This window comes from Varanus komodoensis, unplaced genomic scaffold (genome assembly GCF_004798865.1).
Source record: "Varanus komodoensis strain SLA01 unplaced genomic scaffold, ASM479886v1 scaffold96, whole genome shotgun sequence".
NCBI lineage: Eukaryota > Metazoa > Chordata > Lepidosauria > Squamata > Varanidae > Varanus > Varanus komodoensis.
In genome coordinates, this window is record NW_025336664.1 from 1088971 (window position 1) to 1105542 (window position 16572).

General features: G+C 47.5%; 1 protein-coding gene across 5 annotated transcripts in view; it reads left to right on the top strand.

Moving 5' to 3' along the window:
* Nucleotides 1–16572, top strand: part of SDK2 (sidekick cell adhesion molecule 2) — a 317930-nt gene that overhangs the window by 282431 nt on the left and 18927 nt on the right. For 3 of the 5 annotated variants that reach the window (XM_044418963.1, XM_044418966.1, XM_044418967.1), the window contains 10 exons: nucleotides 668–869; nucleotides 1225–1328; nucleotides 2637–2707; nucleotides 3440–3575; nucleotides 4209–4265; nucleotides 5275–5376; nucleotides 5783–5898; nucleotides 9237–9423; nucleotides 14193–14330; nucleotides 15276–15437. In XM_044418963.1, the coding sequence (XP_044274898.1) occupies nucleotides 668–869; nucleotides 1225–1328; nucleotides 2637–2707; nucleotides 3440–3575; nucleotides 4209–4265; nucleotides 5275–5376; nucleotides 5783–5898; nucleotides 9237–9423; nucleotides 14193–14330; nucleotides 15276–15437 (1275 nt within the window). The remainder of the gene's footprint in view (nucleotides 1–667; nucleotides 870–1224; nucleotides 1329–2636; nucleotides 2708–3439; nucleotides 3576–4208; nucleotides 4266–5274; nucleotides 5377–5782; nucleotides 5899–9236; nucleotides 9424–14192; nucleotides 14331–15275; nucleotides 15438–16572) is intronic. The other 2 variants (XM_044418964.1, XM_044418965.1) reach the window with 2 other exon arrangements.

Sequence of the window (16572 nt, forward strand, 5' to 3'; positions counted from 1 at the left end):
GATGGTCACAAAGGTGGCAGAAGCCGGTTAGAAGCGCACGCGCACAGCCCCCAACTGTCACATCCCTCACCATCACCCCTCTGCTTCTAGTTGTTCCTCATCACTTTTTATTTTCACCTCTCTCCTATTTTTATTTAATTCTTCGGATACTTTACTTCCTCTTTCCATAAGCAAATGTTCTCCCTCTTGAAAAACAGAAAACTAACAGATACTGTTCATGTAACAAAAGGTTATCCAGTTCAGTCTGTTTTGCGGAATTAATATATAGTTCTGCTTTCTTTTTTATGGAGAACCTTATGGGAGCATCACACTAAAATGCAGGCAGGCTCCCCTTGTAGATTATGCATTTTAAAGAGGAAAACTGTGATTTGTAGGAACCCAGTGAACAAGCTGGATCTTAACCTGGATGCTGACTTCCCTGATTTGTCAGCTAATCCCTTTTGCTCTAACTCAACTGGATCTAGGTTGGATTGGATGAGTAAGGGGAAGCTACGTGACTAAACTCTGCCTGCATAGGATATAAAAGGGCAGGATTCTTTCAAGCTCCTATGCAAAATAGGCTGATGGGAATTCATACGTGTGTCAGTGTACCTCTGCTGTCACAGCCAAGTCTTGTTTTCATCCCGTGCTTCCAGCCTTCCATGATCTGTGCCTCTCTTTCCTCCAGACCATCCCCAGCCCCCCAGCAAGCCAGTTGTGTTGCAGGAAGACGTCAAGGCAAGGAGTGTGTTGTTGTCCTGGGAGCCTGGCAGCGATGGGCTCTCGCCAGTCCGGTATTACACTGTGCAAACTCGGGAACTCCCGGATGGGAAATGGGTGCTGCATTCAGCTTCTGTCAACCACAACACCACATCCTTCATAGTCAACAGGTGAGGCAGCAACAGAAGGGGTGCAGAGCAGCAGGCACTGAGGAAGAAAGGGTGTGATTGCCAAGGGCATGTTGGGGGCAGGTTTTGTTCTGTAGGCGTGTCTGGAGTGCCACAGGACTGTGTTCATCTTCCCATGTGCAAAACGTAGTCAAACTGGAGTTAAGACAAGCCATCGTGATGCACAGTTATGTAACAATGTGCTCTCTGAAGTCCTTAAGAAGAGCTTGCTGGTCACGGAGTGAAAATGTTATAAAATACTGGCTGGCCAAGCTGCCAGCAGCAAAGGGAGTGGGCCTGGGTGCTGCTTCCACTGTTCCTCCAAAACCATGCCAGGGACCATGTGTTCCTCTTTCAGGCTGAAGCCTTTCACCACCTACAAATTCCGTCTCAAGGCCACCAATGACATCGGTGACAGCGAGTACAGTGAAGAGTCAGAGCCGCTCACCACACTGCAGGCTGGTACGTGAACCCTTTGGACTGTGACTTACTCCACAGGGAGGACGCAGCTTCCTCCTTTGGCCTCCTTCAGCTGTCCTGCAGTGGGAAAGGTGCCACCTAGCAAGTGAAGCCACTGCCACATGCATGGCTGGATGGAGTCCTTCTCCCTGTCTAATTCCTGTCTTAGATATTGATTAGTCTTGCAGCTAAATCAGTTGAAAGAAGCAGTCATACCATGTCACAGCTGCTCTTTCCTCGCTCTCCTTCAAGCAGATGAGAACAAAAGCATAGGGACCAGCTTACTGATGGAAGTCTTCCTTCCAAACCTAGAATTGCTAATCCCACTTCAAGATGGATTGTGCTGTTGGAGGGCCAGTTGCTTGGCACATCTGATGCTTCTCAACTGATTCACCTTCTTAACCTGATGCTGTAGGACTGGCCTGTGATGCCTTGTCCCATATCAGCTTGCTCACTGGACTTTCACAAAACAGTCTGATTCTTGGTGTTTCCCTGGATTATTCTTGGGTCTGCTAGCCATGGTGGCTGCAATTGATTCAAATGAATGTGGATTTTTATAAATCCCACTTGCACATTCTGCAACAAACTGGGTTTTTTGAAGTCATGTGGATTCCACAGACTGGTGTTTTACTTTGGGGGAGTGAATTTACACACTCACACTTGTGCTAATGCAAGTGGAACAAAATGTGCATACTTTCCTAAAAAGTGGATTGGATTCCATTGATGGAATGAAAGACACCTGAGAATCCTTGAAACACAGAAATCCTTGAAAGACCTGTGCTTCTCTCCTCCTGTACGTATTCCATGCACAGCTTTGGCAGTGGTGGCACTGAAGGTCTTAGAACAGGAAGACAGGAGCTGTAATTGAGACTGGCTGTTGTGAGCTTCAAATCCAGTTCTGCAGTGATGCAGACTGGCGGCTGAAGAACATTTAAGAGGATGCATGGATGGGTCATAGAGAAGTGGAAGAAAAAGATCAAGTACACAAAACAAATAACGCTAAAGGGGATTGTGATATTTATTTGTTTGTTTGTTTATAGAAGCTTTTGTATGCTACCCTTTAAAAGTTAAAATGAAGTACCACTGGACCCAAGTTATTCCACATCAAGGCAGTATTCCATTACTAAAAATAGTTGTCTCCCTACTTCAAATCTACCAGCAGTCTATCTTCTTTTTTTGGCCTTTGCCACTAACACCAAGTTGTCATTGAGCCAAGTATCCAGAGTGAAGCAATGTGCCTGTATCCCATAGAATCAATTAAGAGGAGCTTAGGTATGCCTGTGTCTAATTCACTTTTTTTCCTCTCCTCAGCCCCAGAGGAAGCTCCTACCATTGTGTCAGTGATACCGCACACCACCACATCCGTCTTAATCCGCTGGAAGGTAGAGTAGAGCTTACTTGCTAGTTTGCTTTCCTGTTGAAACTCTGCAGTAGGCCAGCTGGAATGTTCAGGGGGTTTTGCCATCTTAGGAAAAGATTCTGGCCAGTGAAACATGTTCCATATTGCACAACAGTTCTGTGGGATGTCTTCCTCTTATTTCTGGTGATCACCAAACCTAGAAGTGGCTCAAGCTGGTCTGTGGCTTTAGAAAAGTGAGCTTAAACATGGTCAGTAGGATTGCAATCAAATCTGTGTACACAAAGATATTTCTAGGCTTTACCTCAACATTTTTTATTCAGTCTGCTGGTTACCACAAAGGACAGTTCTGCAGTCAGAATGGAATCGAGTGATGTGGATGTACATGAGGGCACCAGATGTGGAATACAGATGTTTATTAAATAACTGTGAAATTGGGTTTGAGGAAGAAGGAAAGACCAGAAGGGCTAAAATGGATAGTACAGTTATAAAATGCCCCCCTTCCTTTCTTCAACATCTTGATTCATGTAAGGATTCTGAGGCCTACCTCACTCCCTTGACTCCAGTGGGGGCCATGGAAGCCAGCTCGCCACTCGGCTCTTGCAGCTTTTGACTGGGCCATGGAAGGCGACAGTCTTAAAAGGCAATCACAGCACAGAATCCTTGTGTCAGAAGAGAGTGGCAGGTGTCAGCCATGTGGGGGTAAGTGAATGTCACACATGAGTCCCTCACGGTTCATCTCTTTCTCCTTACACAGGCTCCACCTGAGGACAAAATCAATGGCATCTTGCTTGGCTTCCGCATCCGCTATCGGGAGCTGACGTATGAAGGGGTGCGGGGTTTTACGGCCCGCAGCATAGGCAATCCCAGCGCAAAATGGACTGAGCTAACCTGTGAGTACGCTCATGGGGAGTGAGGTTGCAACCACTGTCTTCAAGCAGTCCTGCAGCAGCAGCAATATGGCCAGCATTTGGGAGCAGTCCTCCAGCCACAGGCCCTGGTGCGGAGCACTGCCTCGGGTGCAACATGAATGCTCCCAGCAAAGAAGGGGCTGGCCCAGCAATGCCCTTCGGCAAAAATGCAGAAAGGGCCCTCGAATGATAGACTGCATGTCCTTCTGCTTGGGGTTGTGCTTGCATTGGAAATGCTGACCCCAGGCTGTGGGGTCTTCCCTGCTTAGTCCTTTTAATGCCAGAGGACTTCTTCATGGGGAGACTTTCCTCCCAGCCCCAGAACTGCTAGTCAGGGGAGTCTTGAGCCACTATGGTATTCCCAAGTTTCCCAGATGGCCACTGACAGTGCTTAGCCAGTCTGTTTGTCTTTGGTAGCCTTGATTCTCCCCACTGGGTATTTGTACTTGGTTGACAACTCCACAACATCCTTTGCTGTGGCTGTGGGCTTCTCTCCTAGCTGCTCTCTTCCCGCGGTTATGTCTGTCGGCCCTGCTTGCATTGTCAAGATGTCTCTTTACATGTGGCTAACCTGCATTGACTGCTTTTCCCTTCTGACTGCCTCCCATCCCACAGCAGCATATGCCACACGGAACCTGAGTGAAGCCTCCCTCACCCAGTACGAGCTGGACAGTAAGTGGGCACTTGGTCTCTCGTCTGTGCATCTGCCCCTGCAGTGTTTCTGGCCCGTCACAAATCCCAGCCCTGCCTGCAGCCCAACCATGCCTTGTGCTGACACAGAGAAGGAGATGAGCACCTCCTTCCTGTCCTCTCCTGTGAGCCTTTCTGCTCCTGCAGCAGCCTTCCACATCCTGCTGCCTTCCAGATATGTTAGACTACAACACCCTAACCACTTCAGCATGATAGGAGTTGTAGTAAAACACATCTGAAGAGTGTTCCAGCTGTGGGAAGGCTGCTCTACAGTCTGAGATGTCTCCCAGGTCCAAGGAGAGTAGCTTTTGCTTCCAGGCAAAACCCCAAGTCAAATCATTAGAAAAGACTGACTTGAACAATTGACATGAATTATGTGCCATTGTCCAATCACTTAATAGAATTAAATCATTCTTTTGAGTTTAGGTGCCTGATAGACACAAACTGAGAAGAGTTTATTCCATGTTAGATTAGATGCCTATCAACAAAATGATGGATGGAAAATAATAGGGGAGGGAGGGACAGGCCTTGTGGTAAATTGGAGGGCATCCAATAGCAGCCAGAAAGTGAAGACCAGGATCCATGCAGAAGAGCAGAGATGCTGGAAAATACGTCCCTTTGAAGCCCTGCTGTAAGTGCTGTTCAGACTCAGCAGTCTTCAGCTGCACATTGCCTTCATCTGATTAAGCTGTTTTTCACAACCACGAGAGGGCTGGAAGCCTTGCAGGGAATGAATGGGCTTGCCTTCATTCCATCCCACATTCTTCTGGAGGAATATCCTGGAAAAGGTTGTGGCAGGCAGCAGAAGCAGTATCCTTTAGGAGGAGTGTCAGGCAGGATCTGATGAAGGCTGGAGGGGGGCTGGGGAATGGGAGCAGGTAACACAGACTGTGCGCACTCCTCCCTGGAAGGGAGCCCAGGATTTCAGAGGTGGGCTCTGCCTCTTCTTCCCTAACCATAGCTGGCCTTTTCCATCTTGCCGCCTCTACAGATCTGAACAAGCACCGCCGCTATGAGATCCGAATGAGCGTCTACAATGCTGTGGGGGAGGGGCCCACCAGTTCACCACAGGAGGTCTTTGTGGGTGAGGCTGGTAAGCTGAGGATCTTCTCTCCAGGTGCCATTTTCTCTCAGGCCCCAGTTTTGCTGCAGGGCTGCCTGTGCAGGATTGCTCAAGGCCGAAATGAAGCGTGGGTGCGTTTCGCAGGCTGAGAGAGCAGAGACACTGTGTCACCTGCTTCTCCTGTGCAACTCTTACTCCCATCAGCTACCAACCTCACACAGTAAGCCTGCAGATTCATGCGTTTAGCCATGAACAGCCAGCTGCCCAAAAGAGACCAGCAGGCCCACAAGACAGGCACATCCATGACTAAAGTCAGGAGCATTCTGGAAACACACATCTGCCTCAGACAAGAGGATTCCTGCCTCTCTGTGGGCTTGTGAGAATGTCACTTGCCGGCCGCTCACATCCTGACTGCCTTTCCCTCTGCTTTCTTCAGTCCCCACAGCTGCACCCCAGAATGTGGCCATCCAGAGTGCAACGGCCACCCAGCTTGACATCACTTGGAGCCCACCACCTCCTGAGGCACAGAATGGAGACCTCCAAGGCTACAAGGTACTAGGAGTCTCGTACGCTTATGGATGAAGGCTGCAGAATGGCTGGGGCAGGGGGCCAGGATCTTGGCGGACGTGGATGCAGGCTGCAGCTGTGCGTGTTCTTAACAAGAGCCCTGCCAGTTCAGGGCAAGGTCCATCTGCTCCAGCATTCTGTTCCCACAGTGGCCAGCCAGCTGCCCATGGGATCCCACGAATAGGACGTGGGTATCGCAGCAGCCTCTCGCCCTTGTTCCCCAGCAAATGAGGTGCACACAGGCTCTGCACCATCAGGACAGGTAGCCATAGTTAGCCTTATCATCCCTGTGTTTGTCCAGTCCTTTTAAAAAACCATTCAGATCAGTGGCCATCACTGTAACTTATTGTAGTGAATTCCATAGTTTAACTATGTATTGTGTTGAAGAAATAACACCTTGTGTCTGTCCTGAATCTTCCACCAAGCAGCTTTCTAGGATGACCCTACTTGCTTCCAGTAGCTTCTGCCACTGTCACATAAGGACACCACAAGGTATCCTTCTTTTTCTGTACAGGTAAATACAATAAAGAATTTGCAGTGGATGACACATTCCTTACACCAATTGTCTTGCACATGTTAAAAGAGCACATTTATTATGGCATAATCTTTTTGCTTATCATCAGATGCATAAGGCACTGACCAGAGTCACAAGCTTCCTGGGGAAGCGGAGAAGGGTTGCATACAGTGAGGTCCAGGGGAAATGGAAGCATAGATAGGGACGGTTAACAGCAAGCATGATAAAAGAGACATTCTGGCATTGGTGAGCTGACTTATCAACCTGGAAGGTGCCACAGTACCAACATGGCTATCCATCTGGGAATAGACACCTTGTTTTAGAGTCTACAGTTTATTTTTAAAGGGAAGGGACAGAAATGAATGAGAAATAGCCACCTTCCACTTCTGGAAAAAGCTGCAGTTCCAAACTCTACCAGCAAGTGATGCTGTTGCACCTCAAACAGAACAGCAGAGCTCTATGTATTGTATCTTGTTGTGGTGTTTTGGTTCCTTAGGAACCAAGAGTTGCTCTGCACCTCACGTTTGATGGGTGCATGCAAAACGTATCTGCATGTTCCTTTCAAGCCAATGTATCCGTGTGGCAGATGCAAATCGCTCACCAGGTGTATCAAACAGTTGTGTGCTTCAGAGACCTGGGCTTAGCTGTATGGCAGACACACAGACACGCACGTACTCTGTGGACATGAAGTGGCCAGCGTGAGGCAAGTGGCACTGCTCTCATTCAGGGCGGCTGATGCACTTCCCCCACCCCAGCATATCCTTTCCTCCTCATGAAGGGCTGCAGTGGTCTGTGCCCGGATGGTGGCAGTGGACCGCATACCCAGCCATGGCACCGTGAGCTGGAACGAGTCTCCTGCCAGTCCTTGCACAGCAGCCGCTCTTCCTCTTGGCTTCACACACCCCATCAGTGATCAATGGGGCATTTTTACAAGCCAGCAGAGCCGCAGTTTTGGAAAGAGGCTGCCCTGTTTCCTAAGAAACCACAAGGGTGCCAGGCCCTATTGCCATGGAGCCTGCTTGTTGCCGTCCCTTAGGCGCCTTGACTTCATGGCTTGGGTCAGCTGGTACAGCCTCTCTGTGGAAAGTCTGGACCTCACCCAAGAATGACTTCAGTGGCGTCTCATTCACCACCCAACTCACCCCCATAAGCCAAGGCTGAAAACAAATTGGCTGGACTGCGTTGTGTAGCTCACGGGTGAACACGCCCGAATCCTTGCCTGTTCCTGCAGTGGGAAGAGCTCACCTTCCCCACTGAGGTCCTCAGTGAAACAGCTTTGTGGTACTGAATTCCTCTCATGTGCCCTGGGAATATGCTTTCAGCATCTCATGTGCTTTGCACAGACCAGATAGAAGCTTTCAGAACAAAGTGTTGCTGTGCACACAGAGAGACAGCACACAGCATCACCACCAGCCTTCTCTCATCACTCAGAAAAACACAGGCTTGGACAAGCCTCCTGAGTGCCTGCATAGGCAAGGAGAATGTGGAAAAGGAAGCTGGGGAAAATATGCTTACAGAGTCACTCTCTGCATCCCAAAGAGGCATTTTCATTTTAGCATGGACTGTTTCACTACCCGTGACTTGGGTCCTGTGTAGAACACACAGTTGCAGCCTCTGACTTTCTGGGCTCCCTGAAAGACTAGGCAGTTGTGAGATGCAGCAGGAATGTGGCACTGTGCCTGGTTTCGGTGGGGATGTGTTGCATTATAAATAATCGTAGTAAGAACGGAGAGAAGAGTTTCACCAGTACTAGAAATGGGTTTTTTCAGAAGATGTCTTTTAAAAGGATTGATTTCCTTCTGGCTACAAATAACTGCAGGTGAAGAAGGCTGAAACTTTCTTTCTCAAGGGACAATTCTCCCGCAAGACCTTACTCCCCTTTGAAGCTCATAGGGGACTCAGCGGGAGTGATTTAAACCTGGGAAGGGGTGTTGGGAGACAGGGCTAAACCTCCACTCTCCCTCACTGGAGCCCTGATTCAAATTGCTGCCTGGCCCCATTAGCTGCTTCTCATAAAAATATATCATGATATCTGATCACAGATATCTCATGTCATATTTAGTTTGGATCTGAAGGCTGGAGATTTTAATCAGTGATTAATCATTTAATCAAGGGAGGGTGGTCTTTTTTAATCAGTACAGAAAAGTATTAATCAGGGGAGCTGAATTTTATGTGCATACTTAAAATATTAAGAGCCTTTCCTTCTAGCATTTAGTGTTGGCTTTCATCAAATTGCAAGTTGTCTTAGATTTCCTATAACATCATAGAAAAGCACCTTTATCCAGACTATAACTATATCCACATTTATTTTCATTTAAGAAGCAGTTAATCAATTAAAGGATTAAAAGATGGATCACCTGTAATTCTTGCAGCAGATGGCAGTCCCCCTTGTAACACTGAGTGTAGTGATGAGCCAGCCCAGTTTATTAGCTCTCCAGGCCTGGTTCTGCCTGAGAGTCATTAAAAGCTCTTGAAACTGTGGGACAGGTGCTGAAGGATCCAGATAGGAGGCCTGGGATAATGAAACACACCCAGTGTAACCGCAGCCAGCCATGCTGGGAGTTTTAGTTCAGCACAGGTTGGGGAAGACTGAACCATAGTAACAGAAACAGAATGATTTCAGGGAAAAGAACATATTAATCTGGAAACTTTTGACTTCAACTCTCCATGTTTTGGAGTGGAAAAGCAGCATTAAAGGCACCATGTGATGAGCACAAAAAGTGAAATGAGTCCTTTCCTGCCATCTTTTCTTCCCCTTTACCTTTTTCTTCACTCTGTCTTCTGCTTTCATCCCACTTCATCCCCACAGATCTATTTCTGGGAGGCCCAGCGGCAGAATGAAACTGAACGGGTGAAAACACTCTTTCTACCAGAGAACGGCGTCAAACTCAAGAATCTGACTGGCTACACTCCCTACCTTGTCAGTGTCCTGGCCTTCAATGCTGCAGGCGATGGGCCCCGCAGTGCCCCCATCAAAGGCAGGACCCAGCAAGCAGGTGGGATACCTGAGGCAAGATGCATGAGCCCCTCACCTTTCCCTGGCCATGGGAGGGCCTTTGCTCTTTCACAGAAGGTCCAGCAGCAGGGACTGTGCTGAGGGAGGGAGATGCGGGGAGGAACTAGAGTAGGAAGCAGAAGAAAAGACATGCTCAGTTACTGTTTCACCAAATATGGCTTTACCCAGGGGCAGCATTATCTAATGTCAGTCTAATACCATCATAATGTCAGTAGCATCTAACAGCACTAGCATTTTCCCATCTCTGCTATTTCCTTGCAGTTCTGATTCAAAAACTGCCAAAACATTGTGAAAATAATAAATTTTTGCCACAAAACAGTGCCCATAGCTGTGCTTCCAAGGTCTCCCAAGCTGCCCTATCTGTATTGATCCATTTCTGTATATCTGAATGTATATTTCACATGTTGGTATGGGATTCCTCACAAAGGCATTGTTACTAAAAAAAACCCCATGTGCCCACACCCCGTCCTCATTTAATGAAGGAACTGCAGCTAAGCTCAGAAAGAGCAAGAAAATCTCAGGGGAACTGCAGATGATGCTCTTTTCCCTGCTAATCAAAATGTCCAAGTGCTTTGACGCTGTGAGCCCTGACCCCACTACACCACCCGTGAGATCTGTTTGAAAACGATATGGCCAGCCATGTGCAGTAGCTCCAAAATAATTCATGTAAGAAAGCACTCCCTCTGTTCATTTAGTCCCACAGGGGAGATGGTGCTTTCATTTGTGTGTGTTGCTTACTCTTTGTTAAAGCAGCAGATTTATGTCAGTGCAGTTCGACTGGCAGGTCATTGCCTCTCACACCCGACTTGTGTCCCCTTCCCTGCTCTTCTAACCACAGCTTTAGGCTCCCTTCCTCAACCTCTTCATTCATATGTGCAGACCACAGTAGACCACATCTAGCCTTGCCCCACACCATGGCATCCTTGGCCTGCACCCATGGTCCCAGCTGTGCTCCAGTCCCAAGCTTCTGATGCTTTGGAACATCCAAACCGCTCTGACCAGGAGCTCGGCTAATGAGCTGAATCGCGCTGCTGAGTGTCATCACTGACCAATCCAGGGCCAGGCTGAGAATAGCTGAGCAGGTGACCTCAAGTTGTGTTTGATGCCTGGCAAAAGACACATGTGCCTCTGTTGTTTGAAGGCCTCCGTGCTCCATCCTCAACAGACCTTGGCTTTGTTCTGTTGCATCACCTGCTCCCTCCCTTTCCTTCCAGCTATGCACTTTCAAACATCCTCAAGTTACATGTTTGGAGATCAAAGCCAGCAAGAAAGGAAATGTGGAGACACTTGTGGGCTGTACCCACCATCAGTGACTTTGGCTAACAAGCCCTTCTTGAAGCCTAGAGTCTGGCCTTACATCCTTTGCTCCCCCTGTGCAGAGAGGAAGTGGGGTCTGTAACAGACTCTGCCTGGCTAGCTTCCCTCTCCTTGAATCACTGGGGTTGCTTTTGGCACAGCATGAGAAGAATCTCAGCAATGATTTTGGCTGGAGCGGTTGAGGATATTTGCTCCCGTTTCCTCCCTTTCCAGCCCCACTGCTCAGCTCTCAAACTGCGCTCCAAAGGTTCAAGTCCCTGATTTTGAATGGACTCGGCAAAAACAAAACACCACATTCTGCCTGATGCCTTGACACACAATAGTCCCTCTGTTCATAGTTCCCAATGTCTTGGTGGGAGAAAAGTAAGAGGGTTCAGGATGTTGCCCGTTGGCAAGTGACTTTCATTGCATAAGGTGCTATTGCAGGAGTTTCTTTTCTTGGAAATCCTCAAAATTACTGTTCCCAGTTATGGGACTAATTCTTTTTCTTTCAGTTAAAGGCTAGTTCAAACTGTCAGTGGACCCTAAGGATGAATGTGGACTGAAGTGGAGGGCCATAAGGATGGATGGATAACTTGGATCAGCTTGCTTCCAGTGGAGTTGTCAGTGGCCATTTCACACAATGATTGACCTCTGTGCGATTCATTATAGACACAAGCTGATGAGGCCGCTTCTGTGGGCAGGCCCCTTCTAAAGCTTTTTGCAGAATTGTCTGAGGCTGACTTCACACATTCATTTTTCCTGACTTGAATGCTTAACAAGGCTGGAGGGGAGGCAGTTGAATGGGAATATGTGCTAATTTTGCTCCCAGTTTTAAGACTTTTGTTGGGGAAAACATAACAGGCATCCTGGCACTGAAAGTTAAAACTGCGGTGATTATATTTTTCGAATACAACATTGAGAACCGTGCGCTTCAAACTTGAATTTGAGGTGCATCAGGCTGCCATCCCTTGGGTTTTCAGGTGAACCAAACCCACTGGCACCTTCTTAGCCAGATCATGGCATTTGGATCTGGAGCCACACAGTTGGGAGTGGTGGGGGGGGGTACAGGCAGTGGCGCTCCTTCCCCTAGGTAAAGGGAGCAGGGCCACAACCAACTGGGCTATCCCCCCACCCCCGGCTGCTTTTGTGCCCTCATTGGCAGTGTCCCGCAAAGGCAGTGTCTGATTAGTTCAACTTGCTGCTACTCAAACGATAGGACAGACACAATTTATTTAACGTGGTGTGCCATGAGACTGCTGCTTTGCCCAGGCAGCTGCTATGGTGCTTCCTTTTGCTATGGTGCTGGCAAGAGAAGGATGCATAGTCACAGCCCCAATCCTGGACCCCCCTTCAAGGCCACACATCTGCTATGGCATCTCCAAATTCAGTGGCACCGGTAACCAAAAGCAAAATCGAAATGTGTGATTTCTAGGTGACTAAACAGCCAAATCTAGCTTGGAAACAAGCCATTTCTTTTGTCATCACCACCAAATTCAGTGGGGTGCAGGGGGACACATGTGGCCTGCAGACGGCCTGTGACCCACTCCTGCTATAATGCCTCCGACCTGGTTTACTTGCTTAAGCCAATGGGATAATTTAACACAACTTTATCTCATTAATGATTTTTATACAACTGTGAGTTGTGCTCTGCAACTCTACAGCACAAGCCAGTGGCTGCCCATAACCCTCCCATCTTAGAGGATTATAGGCATACACTGGAGGGCAGAAGGGGTTTCTCCCATCTTGCAAAAGACTTAGCTGATTGATTTGGGCTGCCCAAATAGTTCTGTTCTGGAGCCCAAGAAAAAGAGGCTGAGGTGCCACCAGAATACTGCATGATGTGATGGAGTCTTGTTCCATCTCTCCTCATCCCCAAAACACCCCACAAACTTCTGTGTTGACTTTGGGGGCAAAGCAAGGGTACTCCTGAGGTCAGGGTCCCAGCTTTGACCATGGAGCATGTTTCTGTGGTCAGAGCTGTGGCTCCAACCTCTCCTATGGCTATCTAAACTCTGTCTAGATGGCCATAGATCCTTACAGTCTTTCTCTTATCTTTCTTTACAACCAGCATGTTAGCTAGATGGTTATCACTTACGATCAACACAGAAAGCTGAGAATGGAAAAGAATTCACACAGAGAGACAAGCAGGATACCTGGCATAGTGTGGATAAGCGCTGTGTAGATTATACAACACATTTGCTTCCAAGTGCATCTCCTTTTGCAAGCGGACAACTAGGAAGAGGTAGCTTGTCAGGAGTGCTACACACTGAGTCCTACACACTATCCAGAAAGCAAGCAAGCCCGTCCAATATGGGAGCTGACCTACTAGCTAGAGTGCTTGACTGGGATTCAGGAAACTGGAAGACTGGCCCAGTCACTGACTCTTGGCCTAACCTACCTCACAGGACTGTGGTTGGGCAGAAGAAACTGAGAGGAGGAGGAGAACCGTGGAAGCCACCTTGGGTTCCTTGCCAAAGGAAAAAAAGGAAGGATAGAAATGCAATAATAAAAATAAAATGGCAAACTTAATCTGATGTTCCTGCTTTTGGGGAACTGGCTCATGGCCTGTACTCTGGCTCCACAGCAGGTTTCTTGCTATCTTCATTTATTCTCTCATTCCAGTATTGCATGCCGTCCAAAGCAATAACTGTTTCCCAAGATAAACCAGGCATATGAGGTACCTTGCTTGTCAAAGAAAGCAGCAGCAGAGCATGGGTTCATAGATGGGGAAACAGCAGAGTCTCAGCACACCTGCTGTGTAAGTTTGCTCCCAAACATCAGGCATGCGATAAAGCCTTATTTCTATGCCCCTCAGAGTCACCAGCCCTAGGCAGATTAAAATGGTGAGCACAGTTGGAAAACAATTGAAAATGTTCTTTAAAAAACCCTAGAAACTCAAGATCATTTTTTGTCTGATGATTTCAAGGTTTATGTTTGCTTATTTGCTTGCTTGCTTGCTTGCTTGCTTGTTTCTGTGGCTTATAAAAGGGAAAAGCTCTTCATATGTCCCATGGGTGCTCAATGAGAGTTTTGAGGACTCGCACAAAGCTGGCCTAGAAGAAGAATTCCATCTCTCACATGATAAAACGCCATCACGGAGTAGCAGTGAGCAGCTTTCATGTCAAGCACTCTGTGATGGCCAAACTCTGATCTTCCTTTCCCCTTCAAGCATGACACAGGAAGGGACTCATGGATCTTAAAAGAGACAACAGGACCCCTGAGGTCACAGAACTCACCCTGTTAACACTTCTTCTTTTAAGGAGGAGTTATTTTCTTTTATTGGCTGTGCAGACAGTCTGCAGTGTTTGAGCTCTGATAGAATCTGCTTTCATGAAATGGCTCTTCCTTTGGTCTGAGTGGAAGAGGCCACTTCCATCTCTGAGGCCACGTCATTCATTGGACAACTTAGCATGTCTCCTTGCTTCTAAGGCCTCCCTTTCTCTTCTCTAGCTCCCAGCTCCCCTGGTGCCATCAAATTCAGTGAACTGACCACCACCTCGGTGAATGTGTCCTGGGAGCCACCGCTGTTTCCCAACGGGATCCTGGAGGGCTACCGACTCATCTACGAACCCTGCATGCCTGTGGATGGTGAGGAACTTCGAGGCAGGGGACATATTGCTGTATAAAATCAGGCTCAATCCTGTGCAGGTTTTCGGTAGATGCTGGGGTTTGTGGGCCTTCTTTCTGTCCAAACTTGCATAGGATTGCAAGACAAATTTAATGACCAACTAAACTAACTTAATGACCAGTTAAGACAAATAGCACTCACAAACACCCATGATTGTCTTTCAAGTATGTTTTGAATCATGGCAGAGTTTAATTTCTAAAAAGGAGGATGCTGTCTGTTACCCAGGGCTCCCTTTGAAATCTGCAAATTGTGTTTGCTAATCTTAGGTCTGCAGGTGAGGTATCACAATTACTATTGTTGTTATTTTTCTTTTCCATTTGTATCTTCAGTAAGTGAGTTGTGCATACTCTGTAGTAAGGCATTTTGCACATCCCTAAATGCACTGTTTGGTTACTTCCAAGTGCTACAAATAGGTCTGAGTTGGTAAGTTTGTGGAGTGTTGAGTACTGTTTATTTAAGACTGACATGAGGTATTTAAAAAATGTTAAACCATATGCTCTTTTTTCCTTGCAGTAAAATGAGCTCTTATTATTTTTTTCTCTCTTCTGTTTCCTGAGAATCATAATTTAACAAGAAATACTAATGCAATTAATCAGTTCCAGACTCGAATGACAATACAGCCAATGTGCTGCCACATCAAAAGGCCGTATGCCTTTCCTAGTCCTCTAATAGGTCTCTGATCCAATGACTGTGTGGACTCTCTTTTATATTAAAGATGAGATGTAAAATTATATATGCCTTTTCTGAGGATGAGCAAAAGCATAAGACACTGGAATGAATGTAACCCCAAGGGGCTGGGCCTGTACCCATAGTGCCAACATAGCTGCAACGTAAGGCCTCTGGACATAAGTGGATATTGATGGGTTTAGGCGCCCCATCTCTAAACATCACCTCTTTGCCTGCAGGTGTCAGCAAGATAGTAACAGTGGATGTGAAGGGAAATAGCCCCCTGTGGTTGAAAGTCAAGGACCTGGCAGAAGGCATCACTTACCGGTTCCGAATCCGAGCGAAGACCTTCACCTATGGGCCAGAAGTAGAAGCCAACATTACCACGGGGCCTGGGGAAGGTACAACAAGGCGCTGGGAGGGAAGCCCCCTTTATCTACCACTCTATGTACTCTCATAGGTGTAGGAGGAACGAGCAGCGGGCCAATGGATACTTTGTGTGGAGACAGTCCCTGGTGCAATCTCCAAGTATGGCTGAGAGAATCGTAGAACAGTTGGATGGGGCCAGAGGGCCGTCAGGTGCGATCCCCCGCTCAGTGAAGGACACCAAGTTCACCCATTCCTCTCAGACGGCTGTCCGGTTGCATCTTGAATGCCTCTAGTGTGGGGGAGTCCACAACTTTCCTAGGTCATTGGTTCCATTGCTGTACTTCTTGAACAGGTTATATCCTTCATTTCCTGAATTCCAGTTATGGGAGCCATCCCACCAAGTTTCAGTTATACCTATCAGGTCATAATCACCCTCTTGCATTAAGAGGTCACGTTCATGCTGTCTGTTTTCCATACTCCAAGCATCCGTATATAGACATCAGAGACCACATGCTTTATACTCTAGCTTTATTTCTAAATCTTTTGGAAGACTATTGTTAGAGCTACGCTCTTGGGTGCAGTGCCTAAGCCTTTGTCTGTTGTTATGCTCAGGTGTACTGGTCCCTCCCCTGCAGGGTTCAGTTTAAAGCCCTCCTGATAAACACCTTCATACTGTGGCCAAACTCATTCTTGCCAGTCCTTGTAAGGGGCACCCCAACCCTTGCCAGCCGTCCATCTTCCAGGAAGTGTAGCCTGTGGTCCCGGAATCCAAATCTCTCAAGTCAGCACCACCTTCACAGTCAGGCAATCACTTGGAAGAGGAACAGACAGGGAAAGAAAAATACTCCACGACTGGAAGGATTGAGGAGAAAACTATGTGGGCCCCAGAGTCTTTGACTTTCCTCCCTAAAACTTCAAAGTCTCATGTGATTTCTTCAGCTCTCCCCTTGGCAGTGTCATTTGTTCCCACATGTATAAGAAGGAAGGGATGCGTGTCAGTGGGCTGTATGAACCCTGGCAACCTTTCAGTTATATCATGAATCTGTCTTCCAGGGAGATAGCATGCCTGCTGAGTCCATGGGTCATCCTTACATACATGTGTTTCCATCCCACACAGCAGTCTCCCACAACTAACACTCCTCTTGTTCTTGCAAGCCTCGGTATCAT